The sequence below is a fragment of the Chlorocebus sabaeus genome, chromosome 2 (assembly GCF_047675955.1).
Source record: "Chlorocebus sabaeus isolate Y175 chromosome 2, mChlSab1.0.hap1, whole genome shotgun sequence".
Classification (NCBI taxonomy): Eukaryota; Metazoa; Chordata; class Mammalia; order Primates; family Cercopithecidae; genus Chlorocebus; species Chlorocebus sabaeus.
The window spans coordinates 65,847,634-65,872,170 of record NC_132905.1 but is presented as its reverse complement, the minus strand read 5'-3'; the positions used below and the strand labels follow the sequence as shown (position 1 = coordinate 65,872,170).

The following is a 24,537-nucleotide window of genomic DNA, read 5'->3' as shown; positions in this document are numbered from 1 at the left end:
CCCCTTGAACCTAAACAAGAATGAAAAGGAAAATGAGAAGGAAGTTGCGGGGCGTGCATTTATTTCCAGCTCTGCTGCTTGTAGAGTCGCCCGGCCCGCCGCCTGAGAACTCGAAAAGCCCTCTCTGCTCAGCCGAGGGGTTCTCCCATCTCCGGGGCGGGGACCTCACCTTGGAAGGACCCCTCTCACTCCGCCCCTCCTGGAATGCGGCTGTGCGGCGGATGTCCCTTTTCGGGCGCCATAGGCCGCGTTCCTATTGGCTAGCTTTGTTTGGCGCCAAAGAGCGGAGGCGGAGGCGAGAGCCTGGCGCTGTAGGACTTAGAACGAAAGGAGTGAGACGGCCCAGAGCGCAGGTACCGTTTTGGCGTGAGAGCTGGCAGTTGGCAAGGCTGCAGAAGCAGAAAGCGTCCGCCATGTTCTGCGAGAAAGCCATGGAACTGATCCGCGAGCTGCACCGCGCGCCGGAAGGGCAGCTGCCTGCCTTCAATGTGAGGGGCGGATAGACTAGGACCGGGCGTGCCGGGGTTGGGCCCGGGGCTCTGGGGCGGGGCGGCCCCCCGGCAGGGTTTACTTTCGCACCTTGTTCTCCCCGAGGTCCGGAAAAATGTTGGGAAGCAGCAAAACAAAATTCAGGAGGAAAAAGCATTCATGCTTACGCTACCCAGCGATTTGGTGAATTTCCTCATCTGAGCACATTTTAGCATTTTTCCTTGGACAGATTTGTTCCGGACCCTTAAACAAAACGTTTACAGGTTGCTTGATAATTTAGCATATCTTGCCCACTCAGGCATCTAAGCGTGGTCAGGAAAAGCTAGGCCTCTGGAACCTGGCTGAGATTCTGGTTCTGTAGTGTGACTTTGGGGCAGTTACTCAAGCTTTCTGTGCTCTCAGTTTTCTCATACGCAAAAATGGGGATGGTGAGGGTAATAGTACCCAACGCGTGATGTAGTGGACGCAAAATGAGTGGCACGTGTAAGGGTCTGTGCATATGCCTCACGTACAGTAAGGGCTGAGTCAGTGTTAGCTATTAATATTCTTGTTCTCCTGCTGCTACTATTAATATTATGATTATTTGTATTTTTCTACCGCTGCTACGCCAGGGAGAGTGCTAAGCACTTCATGTACATTATCTCTTGTCTTTCTGATAACCCTTTGAGGGCCCGGTGCCATGACTCCTGCCTGTAATCCCAGCACTTTGGGAGGCTGAGGCGGGAGGATCGCTTGGGGCCCAGGAGTTCAAAGCTGCAGTGAGCCATGATAGTGCCACTGCATTCCAGCCTGAGTGACAGAGGGAGACCTTGTCCCAAACAAAACAAAAATAACTTTTTGATGTTTAAACTATTGATTTCCACTTTTTTCAGCTATATATGCATAGGATTGGGGAGATTTAAGTATATTGCCTAAGGTGACACAGCAGGAAAGCTAGGATTTGAACCCTGGCACTCTGGCTCCAGAGCCTGCACTCTAAATTCTGTATTTCACTTCTGTCATAGAGCAGGCATTATGTGGATATCAGGACACATTTTGCTGGAAGAGGGGCACAAAAACAGATAATAGAGTTCACCACAATAAGTGATACCAAGGAGGTGTAGCAAGGAGCACGAAGGAGAAACACCAGTATGAGCTGTGGTAGAGGAGGTGACATATGAGCCTTTCCATCCTCAAGGATGAGGTTACTGATCTGAGAAGGAAGTGAGGCATCCCAGCCAAAGGATGCTGCAGCACAAAGTCACGTGGTCACACTAGAGCGGGTGATCAATAGGATCTTTGGGGAGGCTAGGAAGGTGGCTCACAGCCTACATGAGTTTGTTGTTCACTCGTAAGGCATGCTGGGAGCTGGTAGAGGATTTTAGACAAGGAAGTGATGCGGTAATTTTTGTGTTTTGAAGATAACTGCGACAGCAATATGGGGAATGGATTGAAGAGAGAAAAGAATGGAACAGAGATGGCTACTGGGTGGCTGATAGAGCAGGTGAGAGGTGTATTGTCTGAACTGTGTCAGGTCAGTGGCACTGAGATCAGTGTCTGGGTTTTACAGGCATGAAGCAAACACGACTTGTAACTATTAGAGCAGGGGCAGAGAGGGAGCCCATAATGAATGAGAGGGAGGAATCGGGATCTTGGAGGATCCTCAGGAAACTGGGTAAACGACATCAGAGTTCAGGAGATAGAGTGTGTTGGGAAAGGTAATGAGTTTTGTTTTGAACACTAAAGAGCACCTAGCTGGACAATTAGATTGTCTTACAAATGAAGAAACTGAGCCAACACAAATTATGGGTCAAGTTAAGGAATTCGTCTGAATTTACAGCATATTGGAGGTAGAGCTTCAACTTGAACACAGGTTTTCCAGTTTCCAGTCAATTGTTTTTTCAACTTCAGAATAGTTACCTCATTTAAAAAGTTAGAAGGCAGCAGTCTGCAGCTCAGTAGAGATGCTGGAATGCAGGAGCGTGTAAGTGCTAAAATGTGGCTGGAGAACTAGGAACTTTAGAGGCCATCGTACATATCAGGACACGGGCCTAGAGAACAGAGAGACTGTGCCAGCAGCAGGTGCGGCCAAGCTGGATTTTGTACCTGACTCTGCCACTTAGTTTAGCTCTGTTTTACTCAAATTTTAAGATAAATGTTGGGTTATCACTTTGTGGGGCTAGGGGCTGGTCTTAGAAGTTGTAGAATAAGGCCAGGCGCGGTGGCTCACGCCTGTAATCTCCCCACTTTGGGAGGGTGAGGTGGGTGGATCACAAGGTCTGGAGATTGAGACCATCCCGGCTAACACGGTGAAACCCCGTATCTACTAAAAATATAAAAAATTAGCCGGGCGTGGCGGGACGTGCTTGTAGTCCCAGCTACTCGGAAGGCTGAGGCAGGAGAATCGCTTGAACCTGGGAGGCGGAGGTTGCAGTGAGCTGAGATCAGGTCACAGCACTCCAGCCTGGGCAACAGAGTGAGACTCCACCTCAAAAAAAAAAAAAAGTTGTAGAATCACTCTTGTAGGTCTTAATTTGGTAGAGCACCTTTTGTCTCACTAGTGCCTTCCACTGACAAACCCACCTGATGATCTCAAGGTGATTCAGCAGCCTGGAACACTCAGTTAGCCTGCGGAGGCTGGCTTCCGACTCAGTGGCACAGAGGAAGGCTGACGGTGGATCTGAGAGGCCCTAGGACCACACAGGCTTTTCTTTTTTTTACTGTTTTGAGATGGAGTTTCGCTCATGTGGCCCAGGCTGGAATGTGGCTCACTGCAACCTCTGCCTTCTGGGTTAAGCAATTCTCCTGCCTCAGCCTCCCTAGTAGCTGGGATTACAGGCGCCCGCCACCACACCCAGATAATTTTATGTATTTTTAGTAGAGACAGGGTTTCACTGTGTTAGTCAGGCTGGTCTTGAACTCCTGACCTCAGGTGATCCACCCACCTCAGCCTCCTAGAGTTCTGGGATTGCAGGTGTGAGCCACTGCACCTGGCTCAACACACAGGCTTTTCTTCTGGAATCACTCATGGTTAAGTGCTGTGTTCAGCAAATAGAAAAGTGATTACTCCCTTTCAATATGCAGAATTGATACTTTTTTTAAAAAGTGCATTTTTAGTAAAATTAGACCAAGCATGGTGGCTCACGACTGTAATCCCAGCCAGCACTTTGGGAGGCCAAGGTGGAAGGAACGCTTGAGCCCAGGAGTTCGAGATTAGCCTTGGGCAACATGGTGAGACCCCATCTTCACAAAAAATAGAATTATCCGATATGGTGGCACAGATCTGTAGTCCCAGCAACTTAGGAGGCTGAGATGAGAGGATTGTATGACTCCAGGAAGTTGAAACTGCAGTCAGCTGTGGTCACGCTATTACACTCCAGCCTGGGTGACAGGCTTAATCCCTGTCTCAAAAAGGAAAAGGTAAGAAAATTACCTTGGGCTCAGGTAGAAGTCATGCTTGCATTTTTCGCCAGGAATTACATCTTTTGAGCAGAGCTGAGTAGTTGATTTTGGAATTGTGCCATTTGTATATACCACAGCATTTTTGCCAACGTGTATATTTTGGCTCTAAAAATAGATTGCGAAAAAGAGATGGGATTGCTTCTCTTTAGATTGTTGGCAGACCTATTGGGCAACATTTAATCATTTCAGGCTGGACACGGTGACTTCCACCTGTAATCCCAGCGCTTTGGGAGACCATGGCAGGCGGATCACTTGAGGTCAGGAGTTTGAGAGCGGCGTGGCCAACATAGCGAAACCCTGTCTCTCTTTTTTTTTTTTTTTTGAGACGGAGTCTCGCTCTGTCGCCCAGGCTGGAGTGCAGTGGCGGGATCTCAGCTCACTGCAAGCCCCGCCTCCCGGGTTCACGCCATTCTCCTGCCTCAGCCTCCCAAGTAGCTGGGAGTACAGGCGCCCACCACGTCGCCTGGCTAATTTTTTTTGTATTTTAGTAGAGACGGGGTTTCACTGTGTTAGCCAGGATGGTCTCGATCTCCTGACCTCGTGATCCGCCCATCTCAGCCTCCCAAAGTGCTGGGATTACAGGCTTGAGCCACCGCGCCCGGCCTCGAAACCCTGTCTCTACCAAAAAAAAAAAAATTACAAAATTTAGCCAGGCATGGTGGCTTACACTTGTGTTTTTTTTTTTTTTTTTTTTTTTGTTGAGACAGAGTCTCGCTTTGTCGCCTAGACTTGAGTGCTGGAGTGCAGTGGCCGGATCTCAGCTCACTGCAAACTCTGCCTCCCGGGTTCACGCCATTCTCCTGCCTCAGCCTCCCGAGTAGCTGGGACTACAGGCGCCCGCCACCTCGCCCGGCTAGGTTTTTGTATTTTTTAGTAGAGACGGGGTTTCACCGTGTTAGCCAGGATGGTCTCGATCTCCTGACCTCGTGATCCGCCCGTCTGGGCCTCCCAAAGTGCTGGGATTACAGGCTTGAGCCACCGTGCCTGGCCGGCTTACACTTGTAATTCCAGCACTTTGGGAAGCTGAGGTGGGTGGATTGCCTGAGGTCAGGAGTTCAAGACCAGCCTGGTGAACATGGTGAAACCCTTTCTTTACTGAAAATACAAAAATTAGCTGGACGTGGTGGTGGGCGCCTATAATCCCAGCTACTTGAGAGGCTAAGGCAGGAGAATCATCGCTTGAACCTGGGAGATGGAGGTTGCAGTGAGCCAAGATTGCACCATTGTACTCCAGCCTGGGTGACAAGAACAAAACTCTGTCTCAAAAAAAAAAAAAAAAATTAGCCGGGCATTGGTAGTGCACACCTGTAGTCCCAGCTACTCGGGAGGCTGAGGCAGGAGTATCACTTAAACCTGGAAGGCAGAGGTTGCAGTGAGCTGAGATCACACCACTGCACTCCAGCCTGGGCCACAGAGTGAGACTCCATCTCAACAACAACAACAACAAGAAAAATCAGAATTCTAATGTTTTATTTTTCCAAGGGAAAATTTGCCCCAAACTGGATATTAGAAAAACTCCTATGGCCAGTGTTTTGCAGTGCAAACCAAAACCACTATTCCTTTTTCTTTTTTTGGTATAAACCTTTTAAGATCACTTTTTAAGCTGGGCCCGGTGGCTCATCCCTGTAATCCCAGCACTTTGGGAGACTGAGGCGGGTGGATTACCTGAGGTCAGGAGTTCGAGACCAGCCTGACCAATATAGTGAAACCCTGTCTCTACTAAAAATACAAAAAATTAGCCAGGCGTGGTTGTGGGTGCCTGTAATCCCAACTACTCGGGAGGCTGAGACAGGAGAATCTCTTGAACCCAGGAGGCAGAGGTTGCAGTGAGCCGAGATTGTACCATTGCACTCCAGCCCAGGCAACAGTGTGAGATTCTGTCTCAAAAAAAAAAAAAAGACCATTTTTTAGTAAATTACGAATTATTTGCATTATTTTTCTTTATACCTCATGCTTCAGTAGGACGATTGATATCTTTGTTCCTCAATTTTATTGACATATAATTTACATACAACAAAATGTGTATTTTAATAGATTTTTGAATTTTGACTAATATGTACATCTTTATAACCAGCACCCTGATCAAGATTTCTGTAATTATCAAAATATCTCATGTACCCCATAAATATATATACCTACTGTGTACCTACAAAAATAAAAAAATTAAAGATTTCTGTAACTTTGACCCCCTTTTGTAGCTACCTCCCACCTATAGCCTTAGGCAACCCTTAATTTGCTTTCTCTGACTATAGATGGCATTATTCTTTTTGGCAAAATTTTCCTGTAAAGAGCCAGATGGAATCATTTCATATATACTCTTATGTGAGGCTTCTCTTGCTCATTATAATGTATTTCAGTTTATCCTCGTTGTGTACATTGTCAGTAGTTCATTCTTTTTTTTTTCTTTTTTTTGAGATGAAGTTTCGCTCTTGTTGCCCAGGCTGGAGTGCAATGGCATGATCTTGGCTCATTGCAACCTCTGCCTCCTGGGTTCAAGCGATTCTTGTGTCTCAGCCTCCAGAGTAGCTGGGATTACAGGCGCCTGCCACCACGCCTGGCTAATTTTTGTATATTTAATAGAGACGGAGTTTCACCATGTTGACCAGGCTAGTTTTGAACTTCTGACCTCAGGTGATCCACCTGCCTCAGCCTCCCAAAGTGCTGGGATTACAGATATGAGCCACCGCCCCTGGCCCATTCTTTTTATATTATTATTATTATTATTATTATTATTATTATTATTATTATTATTTTTGAGACGGAGTCTGGCTCTGTCGCCCAGGCTGGAGTGCAGTGGCCGGATCTCAGCTCACTGCAAGCTCCGCCTCCCGGGTTTACGCCATTCTCCTGCCTCAGCCTCTGGAGTAGCTGGGACTACAGGCGCCCGCCACCTCGCCCGGCTAGTTTTTTGTATTTTTAGTAGAGACAGGGTTTCACCGTGTTAGCCAGGATGGTCTCGATCTCCTGACTTGTGATCCGCCCGTCTCGGCCTCCCAAAGTGCTGGGATTACAGGCTTGAGCCACCGCGCCCGGCCTATTATTATTTGAGATGGAGTCTTGCTCTGTCATCCAGGCTGGAGTGCAGTGGCACAATCTCGGCTCACTGCGAGCTCCGGTTCCCGAGTTCACACCATTCTCCTGCCTCAGCCTCCCAAGTAGCTGGAACTACAGATGCCTGCCACCACGCCCAGCTAATTTTTTGTATTTTTTAGTAGAGACAGGGTTTCACTGTGTTAGCCAGGGTGGTCTCTTGACCTCATGATCCCTCCACCTTGGCCTCCCAAAGTGCTGGGATTACAGGCGTCAGCCACCGCACCCAGCCTTTTTATTATATTAGGTATTTCAGATAAGTGGAAGGTTTATCCATCTATCAGTTGATGGACATTTGGGTTGTTTCTGCATTTTGACTGTTAGGAATAATGCTACAAAAAACATGTGTTTTCTGTTTTCTTGAGTATATATAAACTTAGGAGTAAAATTACTGGGTCATATGGTAATTCTGTGTGTAGCTTTTGAGGAACTGTCAAGTTTTTGCCCACAGGGCTATAGCATTTTCCATTACCATCAGCAATGTACGAGGATTCCAGTTTCTCGGCATCTCCAGTTTCTCCGCATCTCACCAACACTTGTTATAACCATGCTAGTGGGGTGTGAAAGGACTATTGCTTTTTGCTAAAGTATATAAATAAAATACACAGTTCAGTATTGATAGAATATTGCCACAGAATTGGTGAGGAAATCCGTGGATTTCAGTATCGGTTTATATGTTCTAGGAGGATGGACTCAGACAAGTTCTGGAGGAGATGAAAGCTTTGTATGAACAAAACCAGTCTGATGTGTAAGTTTCATAAGATTGATATTCTAAAACAATTTAATAATTAAGATGTTGAAATTGGCTGGGTGCGGTGGCTCACGCCTGTAATCCCAGCACTTTGGGAGGCTAAGGCGGGTGGATTACGAAGTCAGGAGTTTGAGATCAGCCTGGCCAACATGGTGAAACCTAGTCTCTACTAAAAATACAAAAATTAACCTGGCATGGTATTGGGTGCCTGTAATCCCAGCTACTCAGGAGGCTGAGGCAGGAGAATTGTTTGAACCCCGGAGGCGGAGGTTGCAGTGAGCCAAGATTGCATCACTTCACTCCAGCCTGGCAATAGGGCAAGACTGTGTCTCCAAAAAAAAGAAAAAAAAAAAAAAGATGTTGAAATCAGATAACCTTGCATTAGTTTTTGGATGTGATTTTTAAAAATTATCTGTAAAATTATCTGCTCTAGCTGTACAAATTAGCAGAAGTCTGAAGGAATTTGTGCTGATCACTGCTTAATAAATATCTATTGTTTCTCTGATAGGAGTTGAAAGGAATTAGAGTCGACCTAAAATAAATGACATACCTAAAATAAAAAGTAAAAATAGGCCGGACACGGTGGCTCATGGCTATAAGTCCCAATGCTTTGGGAGGTAAGTCCCAATGCTTTGGGAGGCCAAGGCAAAAGGATCAGTTGAGGCCAGGAGTTGGAGACCAGCCTGGACATATAGCAGGACTCTGTCTCTATTTAAAGAAATAAAAATTAGCTGGGTGTGGTGACACACACCTGGAGTCTCAGCAACTCAGAAGGGTAAGGTGGGTGGGAGGCTTACTTGAGTACAGGGGTGCTTGAGTGCTTTGAGGCTGCAGTGAGCTATGATCACGTTACGGCACCCTAGCCTGGGTGACAGAATGAGATCTCCATCTTTAATAAATAAAAATTAAAACCTAACAAAGTGAAATACATGGTTTCCACTGTTTTTATTTTTATCAACAGCTGCCTTAGTGAGTTTGTTAAAGGAAGAATAGGCAGTTTATAAATGGATATAAATAGGAGCAGCAATGATTTCTGATAGTTTGAGTGGAGTTCTCTGAGAACTAGCTATAAAAGCCTTCAGTGTAGTAGGTCCAGAGAGGTGACTAGATTTATTGACGCTTTAGAACTGAGCATGGTAGCTGGCACAGTGGAGAATTTGGGCTGTATGACAAACTTCATATGTTCTTGTGTGACACCAAAGGGAGTCAAGTACTGGATCAAAGTTGAAGTATTTAAGGTCTCAACTTAGAAGTCTGCCTGTGACATGAGGTTTCCTCTTTGGACTTGTTCGCTACAGTGTTTTTATCTGTTACTTGAATATAAAAATCAGTGTTATGGGTGGTAAGATTTGTAGGGCACATAAAATGATAGGAGCGTTTCCAACTCCTGTGTTTAAGGAGAGATACAGAAAAATCTTTACAGGTGGACTTAGGAAGTGAACTTCAATAGATCTGCAGTAAATATAAGGCAGATGTAAAGTCCTGAACTCAGGTCTCTAAGCCATTCATTGATTTACTCATGAATATGTACTAAACAAATATGTATCAATAAGTGGCTCTACTATTTCAGTGGTAAACAACAGTCAAGATGGCTGTCCCGGGGCAGGTGGATCACCTGAGGTCAGGAGCTTGAGACCAGCCTGACCAACATGGTGAAACTTTGTCTCTACGAAAAATGCAAAATTAGCTGTGCATAGTAGTGCATGCCTGTAATCCCAGCTACTCGGGAGGCTGAGGCAGGAGAATCTCTTGAACCCGGGAGGCAGAGGTTGTGGTGAGCTGAGATCGCGCCATTGCACTCCAGCTTGGGCAACAGTAGCGAAACTCCATCTCAGAAAAAAAAAAAAAAAAAAGATGCCTGTCCCTGGCCCTCACTGTCTAGTACAGAAGACAGATAGATATGAAATATAGATATGCCAAACTGGGATTCATGCAATGAAGGAAATCAGAAAAGTACAAGGAGAAAGAAAAACGAATAGAAGGTCTAGCTTAAATTGAGGGATCAGGGAACTTCTCTCCAAGGAGGAGACATTTCAGCTGAGGCTTGCGGGAGAGGCAGGCCTTAGGGAGGCAGTAACTGTGGGCATAGAACATTCTAGGTGGAGAGAACAGCATATGCAAAAGCCCCTGAATTATGGAAGAGAATGGAGCACTCTAGAAACTGACAAAGAAGACCTATGTGGCTGGAGTTTGGCAAGTGGCAAAGGGTGACACCAGATGAGGTGTAAGTGTGGACAGGTGGTGGCGTGTTTGTGTCTTAAAAGATTATCCTGGTTGCTGTGTGGAGGGGCTGAGAGGAGGGGGAACCTGGTCACCAGGTTACTAGAGAGGTGACCTGGACTTGGTAGAAAATGAGAAGGTTATAGATGTTTTGGAGGAGACCCTATAGGCCTTGGTTCCGTAAGGGAATGATTTTCTTGTATTCTCTGTGTTTATGCCATTTGCAAATTCATGATCCGAAATACTGTCTTCCACCGTCCTAGTTTCATCAGACTTTCATAGGGTAGCAGAAGTATATAGAACAGCCCTAGAAGACATGACAAGATAGGACATGTATTTTTTTTTTTTTTTTTGAGACGGAGTCTTGCTCTGTTGCCCAGGCTGGAGTGCAGTGGCCCGATCTCAGCTCACTGCAAGCTCTGCCTCCCGGGTTCACGCCATTCGCCTGCCTCAGCCTCCTGAGTAGCTGGGACTACAGGTGCCTGCCACCTCGCCCGGCTAGTTTTTTTTTTTTTTTTTTTTTTTTTTTTGAGACGGAGTCTCGCTCTGTCGCCCAGGCTGGAGTGCAGTGGCCGGATCTCAGCTCACTGCAAGCTCTGCCTCCCGAGTTCATGCCATTCTCCTGCCTCAGCCTCCCGAGTAGCTGGGACTACAGGCGCCCGCCACCTCGCCCGGCTAGTTTTTTTGTAGTAAAAAAACTAGGGTAAAACCAAAATTTTCAGTGTGAAAAATACTGAAGGTACGTACACGTATTTGGAGATCAACAGATATTTGTTAGAGGAGTGAAAGACCATTTTGACTCCATTTTAGCTCACTTTATTATAATGAGGATTTGGAAGCTCCACTGGAAGGGAGGTACTGTGTAGAATAACAACATGATGTAAGTCCATAACCTCATGTCCATCGTGTTAGGTTTGTCTCTTATTTCAGCATGATAATGGAATCCCGAAAAGTGAACAAACACAGTGTCTTTTAGAAAGAATAGAGATTAATCAGTGTGCAAAAATGCAAAGTACCAAATGCCTAAACAAAATGTATCTGATAGCATGATCTTAGGCAAGTTGTTTAGGTTTTGACTTTTTAACGTATTAGTAAAAGCTCTGGTGTACAAATAGCTATTATTTGCTTAGGTTAACTGCTAATCACAAATGGATTAAAAAGAAACATGTGACTCAGTTGTTGGCTTTGAAAATTTTACTTAGCCAGAAAAGTACATATTTTTTTTTCTTTTTAAATGCTCCTATCAGGAATGAAGCGAAGTCAGGTGGACGAAGTGATTTGATACCAACTATCAAATTTCGACACTGTTCTCTGTTAAGAAATCGACGCTGCACTGTAGCATACCTGTAAGCTTCTCAGTTTTTGCTTGGGTGGCAGGATTTTCTGTGTGGCTTCCCAGTTGACCATCTCAAATGGGTAACATGAAATCTTAGATTTCTCTCTCTTTATAAGCATTCTAAATTTTTCCTCTGTTTTTTCATTTTTTAAATTTTTTATTATGAAAAAACACTTTTAAAAGTAGGGAGAATAATACTATTATGAACCCCAGTGGAGCTATTATAGGGTTTTAACAATTTTTATTATTTTGCCATATTTTCTTCATCGTGTTTCGCTTGTTGGTGCCACACTATTTAAGAGCATCATGGTCTTTCACTACTGAATATGGTAGTGATCTTACTATTTTTCTTCTTTGTCTTAGAAATAAGGACCTTTGGCCAGGCACAGTGGCTCATGCCTGTAATCCCAGCACTTTTGGGAGGCCGAAGCGGGTGGATCACCTGGGGTCAGGAGTTCGAGACCAGCCTGGCCAACATGGTGAAACCCCGTCTCTACTGAAAGTACAAAAATTAGCCAGGTATAGTGGCAGGTGCCTCATCCCAGCTACTTGGGAGGCTGAGGCAGGAGAACCGCTTGAATCCGGGAGCCAGAGGTTGTAGTGAGAGGAGATCGTGCCGTTACACTCCAGCCTGGGTGACAAGAGCAAAACTCTATCTCAAAAAAAAAAAAAAAAAGGGGGTGGGGAAGAAAGAAATAAGGACCTCAGGGACCTTTTTCCCAGGACTACTGTGCTGCTATCACACGTGGAGGAGTGGACAGTGCCTTCAGGCCGACTCTCAGACTGTGCTCATGTTCCTCTTGTTGTCCCTAAGATGTCTTTTTAGAGGTGGTATGTTTGCATCAGGGGCCAGGTGAAGTCCACACATGATCCCTCTTTTATTCTTATGCCACTCATTACCTTCTTGATGTCCTAGGTATGATCGCTTGCTTCGGATCAGAGCGCTCAGATGGGAATATGGTAGCATCTTGCCAAATGCATTACGATTTCACATGTCCGCTGAAGAAGTGAGTTAGCATTGTTTAAGTTTATAAATTTTGAAAATGCTGAAGTTCTAGCATTGTTCTATAATAGTGTTTATTGGTATTCCTCTTTCTGTTTTTAATGTCTGTTTTCCCCCAATTTTTGTCTGGTGTTTAGTGTACGATGTGAGGGGAGCTATGTGGTATGGAGTAATTCTAAATGATATGTGGAAAATTCTATTATTACTTAACAAAATGGAGTCCCATGATGTTACTTATTAGTGATCCAATCAGTGGGATTAAAAAACTGGCATTATTATTTGGGGATATTCCATAAAATGTTTATGTGTATATATACTTTCCTAATGAAAATTCATATTTGCCTAGTCACTGAGGCAAAGAGCTAGCCCATTATTTAAGGACATAGGATTGGGCCGGGCGCAGTGGCTCAAGCCTGTAATCCCAGCACTTTGGGAGGCCGAGACGGGCGGATCACGAGGTCAGCAGATCGAGACCATCCTGGCTAACACGGTGAAACCCTGTCTCTACTAAAAAATACAAAAAACTAGCTGGGCGAGGTGGCGGGCACCTGTAGTCCCAGCTACTCGGGAGGCTGAGGCAGGAGAATGGCGTAAACCCAGGAGGCGGAGCTTGCAGTGAGCTGAGATCCGGCCGCTGTACTCCAGCTTGGGTGACAGAGCGAGACTCCGTCTCAAAAAAAAAAGGACATAGGATTGGAGTCAGGTGGGCTTAGATTCAAATCCTGGCTCTCTTCTGTCTAATCTTGAGCAAGTCACTTGACCTGTTTCTGTGCCTAAATTTCCTCGTTACAGGATGAAGATCATATTACCTATCTATTACAGGTTGCAATGACTTCTGACACTAACTACCTGCAGTTATTGTCAACTAAGGAAGCTCACACAAGCTTTGATGTCCACGTAGACATGATTGATTAAATCACTGGCCCTGTGATTGAGCTCAATCTTCATCCCTCTTCCCCTCCCTGGAGGTCAGACTGACATCAGGAGGCCCAAAGGCCCAATACTTTAATCGCATGGTTGGTCTTTCTGGGGTGGTCAGTCCCAACTCTGAGTCATCTTGTTAGCACAGACTATCTAGAGGTTCACCCCAAGTCACCTGAGTAGCACATACTCTCAGGGCACATCATGAATAACAAGACACTCCTACTAGTTGAGGAAGTCCAATAATTTAGAAGCTTCCTCCCAGGAATGAGGGAGAGAGGCCCACTAAATTCTTTATTCTACAACAGCGTTATTACAAGGTCTATCAGAGGGTTACTTCAGGTGATCTATGTGAAGCACAGCATAGTGTGGCACTCAATAAATTTTTTTTTTTTTTTTTTTTTTTGAGATGGAGTCTTGCTCTGTCGCCCAGGCTGGAGTGCAGTGGCCGGATCTCGGCTCACTGCAAGCTCTGCCTCCCGGGTTTACGCCATTCTCCTGCCTCAGCCTCCTGAGTAGCTGGGACTACAGGCACCCGCCACGTCGCCTGGCTAGTTTTTTGTATTTTTTAGTAGAGACGGGGTTTCACCGTATTAACCAGGATGGTCTCGATCTCCTGACCTCGTGATCTGCCCGTCTCGACCTCCCAAAGTGCTGGGATTACAGGCTTGAGCCACCGCGCCCGGCCAATAAATGTTAACAGTTATTACATTACAGTTGCATAGCACAGAGCTTAAAAAAGCAAATATTCAGTGTAGCAAACCACCATGGCACATGTATACCTATGTAACAAACCTGCATGTTCAGCACATGTATCCCAGAACTTAAAGTAAAAAAAAAAAAGCAAATATTCAATGTGTTTGTCATTAGATTCTGCACATTTTTGAGTGGCATATTTGTTGTCATAACTTCGTTTTCATTCTGTTCATTTTCTGCATAAATAAATGAGTAATCTCTACCTCAGATTTACCAGTAACTACGAAATTGGTAACATGTTAGTACCTCACTTTATGCTGTTTGTGTTCAAATCTACTTATATTAATTGAACTTTGGGGTACTTCCTGTGTATTATGGTGAGATGAACAGAACACTATGTTGTTTCTCTAACGACAGTAGCTTTAATGATTTTTCTCATACAATATTTTAGATTAATTTTTTTAATGTATTTTTTTGAGATGGGGTCTCGCTCTGTTGCCCAGGCTGGAGTGCAGTGGTGTGACCTCTGCTCCCTGCAACTTCCGCCTCCTGGCTTCAAGCAGTTCTCCTGCCTCAGCCTGCCAAGTAGCAGTGATTACAGGTATGTGCCAACATGCCTGGCTATTTTTTGTATTTTAGTAGAGACAGGGTTTCACTATGTTGGCCAGGCTGGTCTCGAACTCCTGACCTCATTATCTGCCCCCCTCGGCCTCGCAATGTGCTGGGATTACAGGTGTGAGCCACAGCGCCTGGCGATTAATATGTTTTTTATAGTTTTGTAAATGATTACAAGCTACATTTATTCAAGCACATCAATTAGATTTCATATTGGGCATTGTTTCTGTAAGGGTGGCACTTTTCTGTGATGACTGAGTTCCCAAAGTCAGTTTCTATTTTAATGAAATTAAACAATGTTAACAGCAAATAAAATACTTTTTTTTTTTGAGATGTAGTCTTGCTCTGTTGCCCCGGCTGGAGTGCAGTGGCGTGATCTCAGCTCACTGAAACCTATGCCTCCCGGGTTCAAGCGATTCTCCTGCCTCAGCCTCCCGAGTAGCTGGGATTACAGGTGCCCACCACTACACTCCGCTAATTTTTTTGTATTTTTAGTAGAGACGGGGTTTCACTGTATTGGCCAGGCGGGTCTTGAACTCCTGACCTCGTGATCTGCCTGCCTCAGCCTCCCAAAGTGCTGGGATTACAAGCATGAGCCACAGCGCCCAGCCTTATATAAAATAATATTAATGGGTCTAGAGATTAAGTTGTTTGAGAATAGTGAAACCTGAGATAGTTTCTTGGAAGAGTTTGTGAATTACTGCAAAACTGGCAAATGACTTCCTTCTACCCCAGTGACCTCATCTATGAAAAGGAATATACCAGCCTGGCCAACATGGTGAAACCCCGTTTCTACTAAAAATACAAAAATTAGCTGGGTGTGGTGGCGTGCACTTGTAATCCCAGCTACTCAGGGAGGCTGAGGCAGAACAATCGCTTGAGCCTGGGGCGATGAGCCGAGATCGCACCCCTGCACTCCAGTCTGGGGGAGAGAGTGAGACCCTGTCTCAAAAAAAAAAAAGAAAAAGAATAAAAGGAATATACATGGTCTCATTCTCTTAGTGGTGTTTTGGAAAAACTTAAAAATGAGAACAGATTAATACAGATATACTCTGTAGTAGACCGCAGGCATCCCTGCTTGAGCAATTGCATGGTGGCAACTTCATCAACCATTTTGGACCAGTAACAAAGAATATTTCCAGGTATCCCTGACAACTTACAGGAGCCTATGAGGTCTGAATGTCATCATAGGTGTCTGTGTTACCCAAGGATAGTGCTTCAGTGGGTGACTGAAGCATGTGGACTTGAGTCTGCCACCTGAATTCAGATCCTTGCCTTGTTAACTCTGAGCCCTTTGCTGAATTATCTAATCTCTCAAAACTTCAGTCCTTCATGAATAAAAAGAAGATAATAATACTAGTTACATCATGGGGCAATGACAAAGAGTAAACAAAATAAGCATATTAAAATTTTAGCAAATTTCTGGTATATAGTAAACACTTTATTAGAGGGAATGATGATCTCAGTATTGTTGACTTAGGGTAACAATAAAAGTAAAAGCAGAGCTAAAATAAGGTTACTGACATGAAACAGATGATCATGTGTTAATAATGTTTAGAGAAAACACCATTGAAAGAATATGAAAGTACAGGGATTATAAGTAAAAATCTTACTATCTGATTTCAAAATAGTAACACTTTTGTCTTCAAAATAGTAACATCTTTTATGTTTTTAAAATAGTAACATCTTTTGTTTTTTGATTTCGTAAGTTTCTGTTTAGAATCTTCAAGACATTAACATATGAGAGATAGTGAAAATAGAGATTTTTTCTTTCCTATTAATATTTTTCCATAGGGAAAAATAAAAATTTGTGACTATATCAGTATCTTCTTTTGTGGAAGTAATGTGCTGATTCTACATTGCCCTTTTATCCGTGAAAGAGACTTAATGACGGTAACACCCTCATTGTCAAAACAGCTTCTGATTTTTCTTCCACTTCATCTTCTCTTTGGGGTCTGTTACACTCTACTGTTCTCAGTGGAGACACCCATGTTTGACTTATTTGGCAAGATCTCAGAGAACTTTTCTTCATACTTGTCAATACAAAATGTCATTTTTTAATCTTTTGTATTATAAAAGACAATGCAGTTTTTACCACCTTGGCCTACATACCTTTTAAATCTTTTAAAATCACTTAATTTAACCATTTGCATTGTGAAATCTAACATAAAAACAGACACATGCAAACACATCTGGAAAAGTGCAGAAAACAAACATGTACAGCCCAACGATGCAACACTGAGGAATTCCTATGTATCCATCACCCTGTTCAAGAAAGAACATTGCTCTAGAACCTTTGTGTCCCTCCTGCCAGTGATCACTACCCTCCTGGCTTTTGTGCAGACTGATCACTTCCTTGTTTTTAAAAATCTTACTGCTCTGGGTGCAGTGGCTCACACCTGGAATCCCAGCACTTTGAGAGGCCGAGGTGGATGGATTGCCTGAGCTCACGAGATTGAGACTGGTTTGAACAACAGGGTGAAACCCCATCTCTACCAAAAAAAGAAAAAAAAACAAAAACAAAAACTTAGCCAAGTGTGGTGGTGTGCGCCTGTGGTTCCAGCTACTCAGAAGACTGGGGTGGGAAGATCGCTTGAGTTTGGGAGGCAGAGGTTGTAGTAAGCCGAGATTGCGCCACTGCACTCCAACCTGGGTGACAGAGTGAGACCCTGTCTTAAACAGAACAGCAACCAAAAAAATTTGCTATTTACCACCTAAGCCTGCATTTCTAAACACTGTAATTTAGTGTTGCCCATTTTTTGAACTTCATATAGATTCATGCAGTATCCTTTAACGATTGATGACTTTCACTAAATGTAATATTTTTGAGATTCTAACCTGTTGATATATTAGCAAGAGCTCATTCCTTGTTTTTGATATATTAGCAAGAGCTCATTCCTTTTTTTTTTTTTTTTTTTTTTTGAGACGGAGTCTTGCTCTGTCACCCAGGCTGGAGCACAGTGGTGCCGGCTCACTGCAAGCTCCGCCTCCCAGGTTCGCGCCATTCTGCTGCCTCAGCCTCTTGAGTTGCTGGGACTCCAGGTGCCCACCACCGCGCCTGACTAATTTTTTTTGTTTTTTTTTTTAAGTAGAGATGGGGTTTCACCGTGTTAGCCAGGATGGTCTCGATCTCCTGACCTCATGATCCGCCCTCCTTGGCTTCCCAAAGTGCTGGGATTACAGATGTGAGCCACCGCGCCCGGCCCATTCCTTGTTTTTTATTTTTATTTTTTGACGGAGTATTTTGCTCTTGTTGCCCAGGCTGGAGTGCAATGGCGTGATTTGGCTTATCGCAACCCCTGCCTCCCCGGTTCAAGCAATTCTGCCTCAGCCTCCCAAGTAGCTGGGATTACAGGCATGCACCACCACGCCCAGCTAATTTTTTGTATTTTTAGCAGAGACGGGGTTTCTCCGTTGTTGGTCAGGCTGGTCTTGAACTCCCAACCTCAGGTGGTCCACCCGCTCAGGCCTCCTAAAGTGCTGGGATTGCAGGTGTGAGCCACCGTGCCTGGCCTAGCTCATTCCTTTTTATTGCTGAATAGTATTTCCTTTTTTTTTTTGGACACAGTTTGACTCTGTCACCTAGGCTGGAGTGCAGTGGCACAATCTCGGCTCACTACAACCTCTGCCTCCCCGGTTCAAGTGATCCTCCTGCTTCAGCCTCCAGAGTAGCTGGGACTACAGGTGTGTGCCACCATGCCTGGCTAATTTTTGTATTATTAGTGGAGGCGGGGTTTCACCATGTTTGCCAGGCTGGTCTTGAACTCCTGGCCTCAAGCAATATGCCCGCCTTGGCCTCCCAAAGTGCTGGGATTATAGGCGTGAGCCACCGTGCCCGGCCTACCCAGAGCATATTAAGATTTTTTTTTTTTTTTGAGACAGAGTCTCGCTCTGTTGCCCAGGCTGGAGTGCAGTGTCCACAATCTCAGCTCACTGCAAGCTCCGCCTCCCAGGTTCACGCCATTCTCCTGCCTCAGCCCCCCAAGATATTTTTCTGTGTAATCTTTTAGGAGCTATATTTTACCTTTTACAAAGAGATCTACAGTACTGGGATGAAGTTTTGTGTATACTATAGGAATTATGCTTCATTTTGAATATAGATACTGAGATGACCCACCACCATGTATTGAACAGATGTGCCTCCCCCATCACTGTGTGCATGGTGCCACCCTCGTCATACACTGAGTGTCAGTATTCCTGTGGATTTTGAATGGGAGGACTTTTTCTTCTGTTAATGCTAGTCTATCTGTTCTTATACCAATTCCACTGTTGTAATTACTGTAACTATATAGTATAGTTGGAGCAAGTTCCCATCTTGTTCTTTTTTGAGAGCATTTCAACTATTTTTAGCCCTTTGCACTTCCATGTAAAATTTAGACTCAGTTTGTCAAGTTCCATTTTAAAGAAAGTTAAGATTTTGATTGAGATTGAATTGAATCTTTAGATTGTTGACATTATTACAATATTGAATCATCCAGTCTGAATGTGGTATATATTTAGGTCTTTCATTTTTTTTCCAACATTTTAAAAAATAGATTTACTGATATATGATTCATACACTGTGAAGTTTACCATCTTAAATTGTACAATGGGGTGGTTTTTAGTATATTCAGAGTTGTTGTGTATCCAGTACCACCATCTTATTTGAGAATATTTTCATCACCCTACAAAGAAGCCCTGTCCCCTTTATAGTTACTCTGTATTTCCTTCCCTACTCCCAGCTCCTGGAAATCCCGAATCTACTTTCTGTCTCTATAGATTTACCTATTACAGTTTTTTCATATGAATAGAATCATGCAATATGTGGCCTTTTGTCTTTGATGTGGTAATGGCAATATGTTTCAGAACTTCATTGCTACTTATGGTTGAATAATGTTCCATCATATGGGCACATATCCATTCATCAGTTGGTGGACATTTGGGTTTTCTTAACAACGTTTTATAGTTTTCAGAAATAGCATCAATGCAGAGTTTGAAGATATAATTCTGAAATGGCATCTTTTTCTTGGTTCTGTTTCTGATCAAAGATTCCTAAGGCTTATTATTAAGTATGCTGAAATGTAATCTCTCTGAGAACAGAGAATTTTGTTCACTGTATTGAATGATTCATCCTAACTACCCAGACTAATGCCTATATCATAGGAGGCAATTAATAATATTTTAGCATAAATGAATGAATGGTTACAATAGTGATTTGTGTTGGGATGTGTACTGTTTTCGAATGGATGAGTATGCAATGTGTGTAAGTTTTCTTAGTATTTTGTCAAATGATCATCTCTATGTTTGCAGATGGAGTGGTTTAATAATTATAAAAGATCTCTTGCTACTTATATGAGGTCACTGGGAGGAGATGAAGGTTTGGACATTACACAGGATGTGAAACCACCAAAAAGCCTATATATTGAAGTACGTATATATTTTTAAAATGCATTTTTCTTTAACGTGTAGATTGTGCTGCCTTTTAAGAAGAGGGGAGTATATGAATATGTGTTAGCTTCTATTAAAATAGAAAAGAAGCTTAGACCAAATCAAGCTACCTATAGGGGGATGACAGAATACAATGGAAGAGCTATAATTTTCTGAATATGTCTGTTTTAATAGTTTTGACTATGGAACCCTATAAATGTTTTATCTATTACTAAAACAAAGTTAAATCAAAATGGAAAATCAATCCCTAAATTTTTTTTTTTTTTTTTTTTTTTTTTTGAGGCGGAGTCTTGCTCTGTCGCCCAGGCTGGAGTGCAGTGGCACTATCTCGGCTCACTGCAAGCTCCGCCTCCTGGGTTCACGCCATTCTCCTGCCTCAGCCTCCCGAGTAGCTGGGACTACAGGCGCCTGCCACCACGCCCGGCTAATTTTTTTGTATTTTTAGTAGAGATGGGGTTTCACCGTGTTAGCCAGGATGGTCTCGATCTCCTGACCTTGTGATCCACCCATCTCGGCCTCCCAAAGTGCTGGTATTACAGGCTTGAGCCACCGCGCCCGGCCAATCCCTAAATTTTGAAAGTAAAATGAAACAAATGTTTTTCAAGTTGGTGGATTAGTCAAAACAGGAAGTATTTTTGTTTCATTTTGTTTAATTTTTTTCTGTTTTTTAAATTGTAAAATACATATAAAATCTGCCATTTTAGCTATTATTTTTATTTTTATTTTTTTTGAGATGGAGTCTCGCCCTGTCGCCCAGGCTGGAGTGCAGGGGCGCGATCTGGGCTCCCTGCAAGCTCTGCCTCCTGGGTTCACGCCATTCTCCTGCCTCAGCCTCCCCAGTAGCTGGGACTACAGGCCACCACGCCTGGCTAATTTTTTGTATTTTTTGTCTTTTTAGTAGAGGCGGGGTTTCACTGTGTTAGTCAGAATGGTCTCGATCTCCTGACCTCATGATCCTCCCGGCTCGGCCTCCCAAAGTGCTGGAATTACAGGCGTGAGCCACCGCACCTGGCCTTAGCTATTTTTAAATGTACATTTAAGTGGTATTAAATATTGTTTAATTTTCCATATTGTTTTGCCACTTTCATATTGTTTTGCAACCGTCACCACCATCCATATCCAGATTTTTTCATCTTTTAAAATTGAAAGTCTATTCATAATAAAAAAAAAAATTGAAAGTCTATACTCATTAAACAATAACTTCTCAATACCCCCGCCTCCCATCCCCAGCAACCACCATTCTGCCATCTGTCTCTATGATTTTGACTACTATAACTAGTTCATGTGAGTGGAATCATGCATGATTTGTCTTTTTGTTTTCTTTTGTTCTCATTAGAAAATAATTTCTGAGAAGCTACAAATGATAAGTATTTGTCTTTTTGTGAATGGCTTATTTCACTTAGCATAATATCTTCAGGGTTTATTTCTGTGGTATCTGTGGTAGAATTTGTGTCAGAATTTCCAGGCAGGCCCGGTGGCTCATGCCTGTAATCCCAGCTCTTTGGGAGGCCGAGGAGGGAGAATCACCTGAGGTCGGGAGTTCGAGACTAGCCTGACCAACATGGAGAAACCCCGTCTCTACTAAAAATACAAAATTAGCCTGGCGTGGTGGCGCATGCCTGTAATCCCAGCTACTGGGGAGGCTGAGGCAGAAGAATCGCCTAAACTCGGGAGGCAGAGGTTGCAGTGAGCCGAGATCGTGCCATTGCACAATTTTTTTTTTTTTTTGGAGACAGAGTTTTGCTCTTGTTGCCCAGGCTGGAGTACAATGGCGCTATCTTGGCTCACCGCAACCTCCACCTCCCAGGTTCAAGCAATTCTCCCACCTCAGCCTCCCAAGTAGCTGGCATGCGCCACCACACACAGCTAATTTTGTATCTTTAGTAGAGACGGGGTTTCTCCATGTTGGTCAGGCTAGTCTCAAACTCCCGACCTCAGGTGATTCTCCCTCCTTGACCTCCCAAAGTGCTGGGATTACAGGCATGAGCCACTGCGCCTGGCCCAGAATTTCCTTCCTTTTTAAGGATGAGTAGTATTCCTTGTCTGGCTATACCACATTTTGCTTATCCATTTATCCATCAATGGACACTGGGTTGCTTCTTTATTTTAGCTATCATTTTATGATGCTGCTATGAACGTGGATATGTAAATCTCTTTGAGACTCTGCTTTTAATTTTGGGGGGCATATATCCAGAGTGGAATTACTAGATCATATGGTAATACTCTGAGGAATTGTCATACTGCTGTCCGCTGCAGCCATACCATTTTACATTTCTTATTTTATTTATTTTTTTTTTTTGAGACGGAGTCTTGCTCTGTAGCCCGGGCTGGAGTGCAGTGGCCGGATCTCAGCTCACTGCAAGCTCCGCCTCCCGGGTTCACGCCATTCTCCTGCCTCAGCCTCCGGAGTAGCTGGGACTACAGGCACCGCCACCTCGCCGGGCTAGTTTTTTGTATTTGTAGTAGAGACGGGGTTTCACCGTGTTAGCCAGGATGGTCTCGATCTCATGACCTCGTGATCCGCCCGTCTCGGCCTCCCTAAGTGCTGGGATTACAGGCTTGAGCCACCGCGCCCGGCCCCATTTTACATTTCAACATTACACAAGGGTTCCAATTTCTCCACATCCTCATCAACACTAAATATTTTGGGTTGTTTCGTTTTGTTTTTGAGACAGAGTTTCGTTCTTGTCACCCAGGCTGGAGTGCAGTGGTTTGATCTCAGCTCACTGCAGCCACCTCCTGGGTTCACAGGTGCACCACACTTGGCTAATTTTTGTATTTTTAGTAGAGACGTTTCACCATTTTGGCCAGGCTGGTCTTGAACTCCTTACCTCAGGTGATCCTCCTGCCTCAGCCTCCCAGAGGCATGAGTCACCATGCCTGGCCTTGTTTTGTTTTTTAATCATAGCCTAAAGGATGTAAAAATGTGGTTTTGACTTTTTATTTCCCTAGTGATTAGTGATGTAGAGCTTCTTTTCTTATGCTTATTAGCTATTCCTATGTCTTCTTTGGAGAAATGTTTATTTAAGTAATTGGCCCCCTTTATGGGGCCCATTTTCAAATACGATGTTGTTGTTGTGGAGATTTAGAAATCCTTTATGTATTCAATATATTAATTTGTTATCATATTACATGCAAATATTTTCTCCTATTCTCTGGGTTGCCTTTTTATGCTGTTGATAGTACCTTTTTTTTTCTTTTTCTTTTTCTTTTTCTATTTTCTTCCTTCAGTGTCACGTTAATATTTTAAAATTTTCATGCCGCCCAGTTTGTCAGTTTTTTTTTTTGAGATGGAATTTTGCTCTTGTTGTCCAGACTGGAGTGCAGTGGCGTGATCTCGGCTCACTGTAACCTCCGCTTCCTGGGTTCAAGCAATTCTCCTGCCTCAGCCTCTTGAGTAGCTGGGATTACAGGCATGTGCCACCACACCCAGCTAATTTTTGTATTTTTAGTAGAGATAGGGTTTCATCATGTTGGCCAGGCTAGTCTTGAAATCCTGACCTCAGGTGATCTACCCACCTGAGGCTCCCAAAGTGCAGGGATTATAGGCGTGAGCCACCGCACCCAGCCAACTTTTTTGTTTTGTTGGCTGTGCCTTTGGAGTCATAGCCCAGAAATCATTGCTAAATATATTGTCATAAAACTTTTGACCTGTATTTTCTTTTTTTTTTTTTTTTTTTTGAGACGGAGTCTCGCTCTGTCACCCAGGCTGGAGTGCAGTGGCCGGATCTCAGCTCACTGCAAGCTTGACCTGTATTTTCTTCTAAGTGTTATGTTGTTTTACATTTACATTTCAGTCTTTGATCCATTTCGAGTTAATTTTTGTATGGCGTTAGGTGATGGTCCAACTTTATTTTTTTGCATGTGGAAATCTAGCTTTCCAAGCATAATTTCTTAATAAGACTGCCCTTTCCCCATTGTGAATGATTTTGACACCCTTGTCAAAAATCATTTGACTATGTAGGCAAGGGTTAGTTTTTATCTCTTTATTCTATTCTATTGTTCTATACATCTGTCGTAAAAAAAATTTTTTTTATATACACATCTGTCTTTATGCCAGAACTGTAGTATTTTGATTATCGTAGCTTTGCAGTAAGTTTAAATTAGGGATTTTGGGTCCTCCACCTTCATTCCTCTTTTTTTTTTTTTGTTTTGAGATGAAGTCTTGGTCTGTTGCCCAGGCTGGAGTACAGTGGCACGATCTTGGCTCACTTCAACCTCCACCTCCTGGGTTCAAGTGATTCTCCTTTCTCAGCGTTCCAAGTAGCTGAGACTAAAGGCGCCTACCACCATGCCTGGCTAATTTTTTATATTTTTAGTAGAGACGGGGTTTCACCATGTTAGCTAGGCTGGTCTCGAGCTCCTGACCTCTGGTGATCCGCCCACCTCGGCCTCCCAGAGTGCTGGATTACAGGCATGAGCCACCACATCCAGCCCCATTCCTCTTTTTTAAGGTTGTTTTCACTATTTGAGATCCCTTGAGATTTTATATGGATTGTAGGATGGGTTTTTCTCATGGAGAAAGGTGTCTTTCTCCAAAACACACCT

The 24,537-nt window shown here is 43.7% G+C and overlaps 1 protein-coding gene across 8 annotated transcripts in view; it reads left to right on the top strand.

The window, feature by feature from the left end:
- Positions 1-258: 258 nt before the first annotated feature.
- GINS1 (GINS complex subunit 1) overlaps positions 259-24,537 on the top strand; it is a 50,538-nt gene continuing 26,259 nt past the window's right edge. The window contains exons 1-5 of one of the 8 annotated variants that reach the window (XM_073009147.1): positions 262-488; positions 7,704-7,768; positions 11,239-11,337; positions 12,244-12,334; positions 19,852-19,968. In XM_073009147.1, the coding sequence (XP_072865248.1) occupies positions 414-488; positions 7,704-7,768; positions 11,239-11,337; positions 12,244-12,334; positions 19,852-19,968 (447 nt within the window). In that variant the 5' untranslated portion in view covers positions 262-413. Of the gene's footprint in view, positions 489-7,703; positions 7,769-11,238; positions 11,338-12,243; positions 12,335-19,851; positions 19,969-24,537 lie in introns of all 8 variants that reach the window. The other 7 variants (XM_073009154.1, XM_073009150.1, XM_073009161.1 and 4 more) reach the window with 7 other exon arrangements.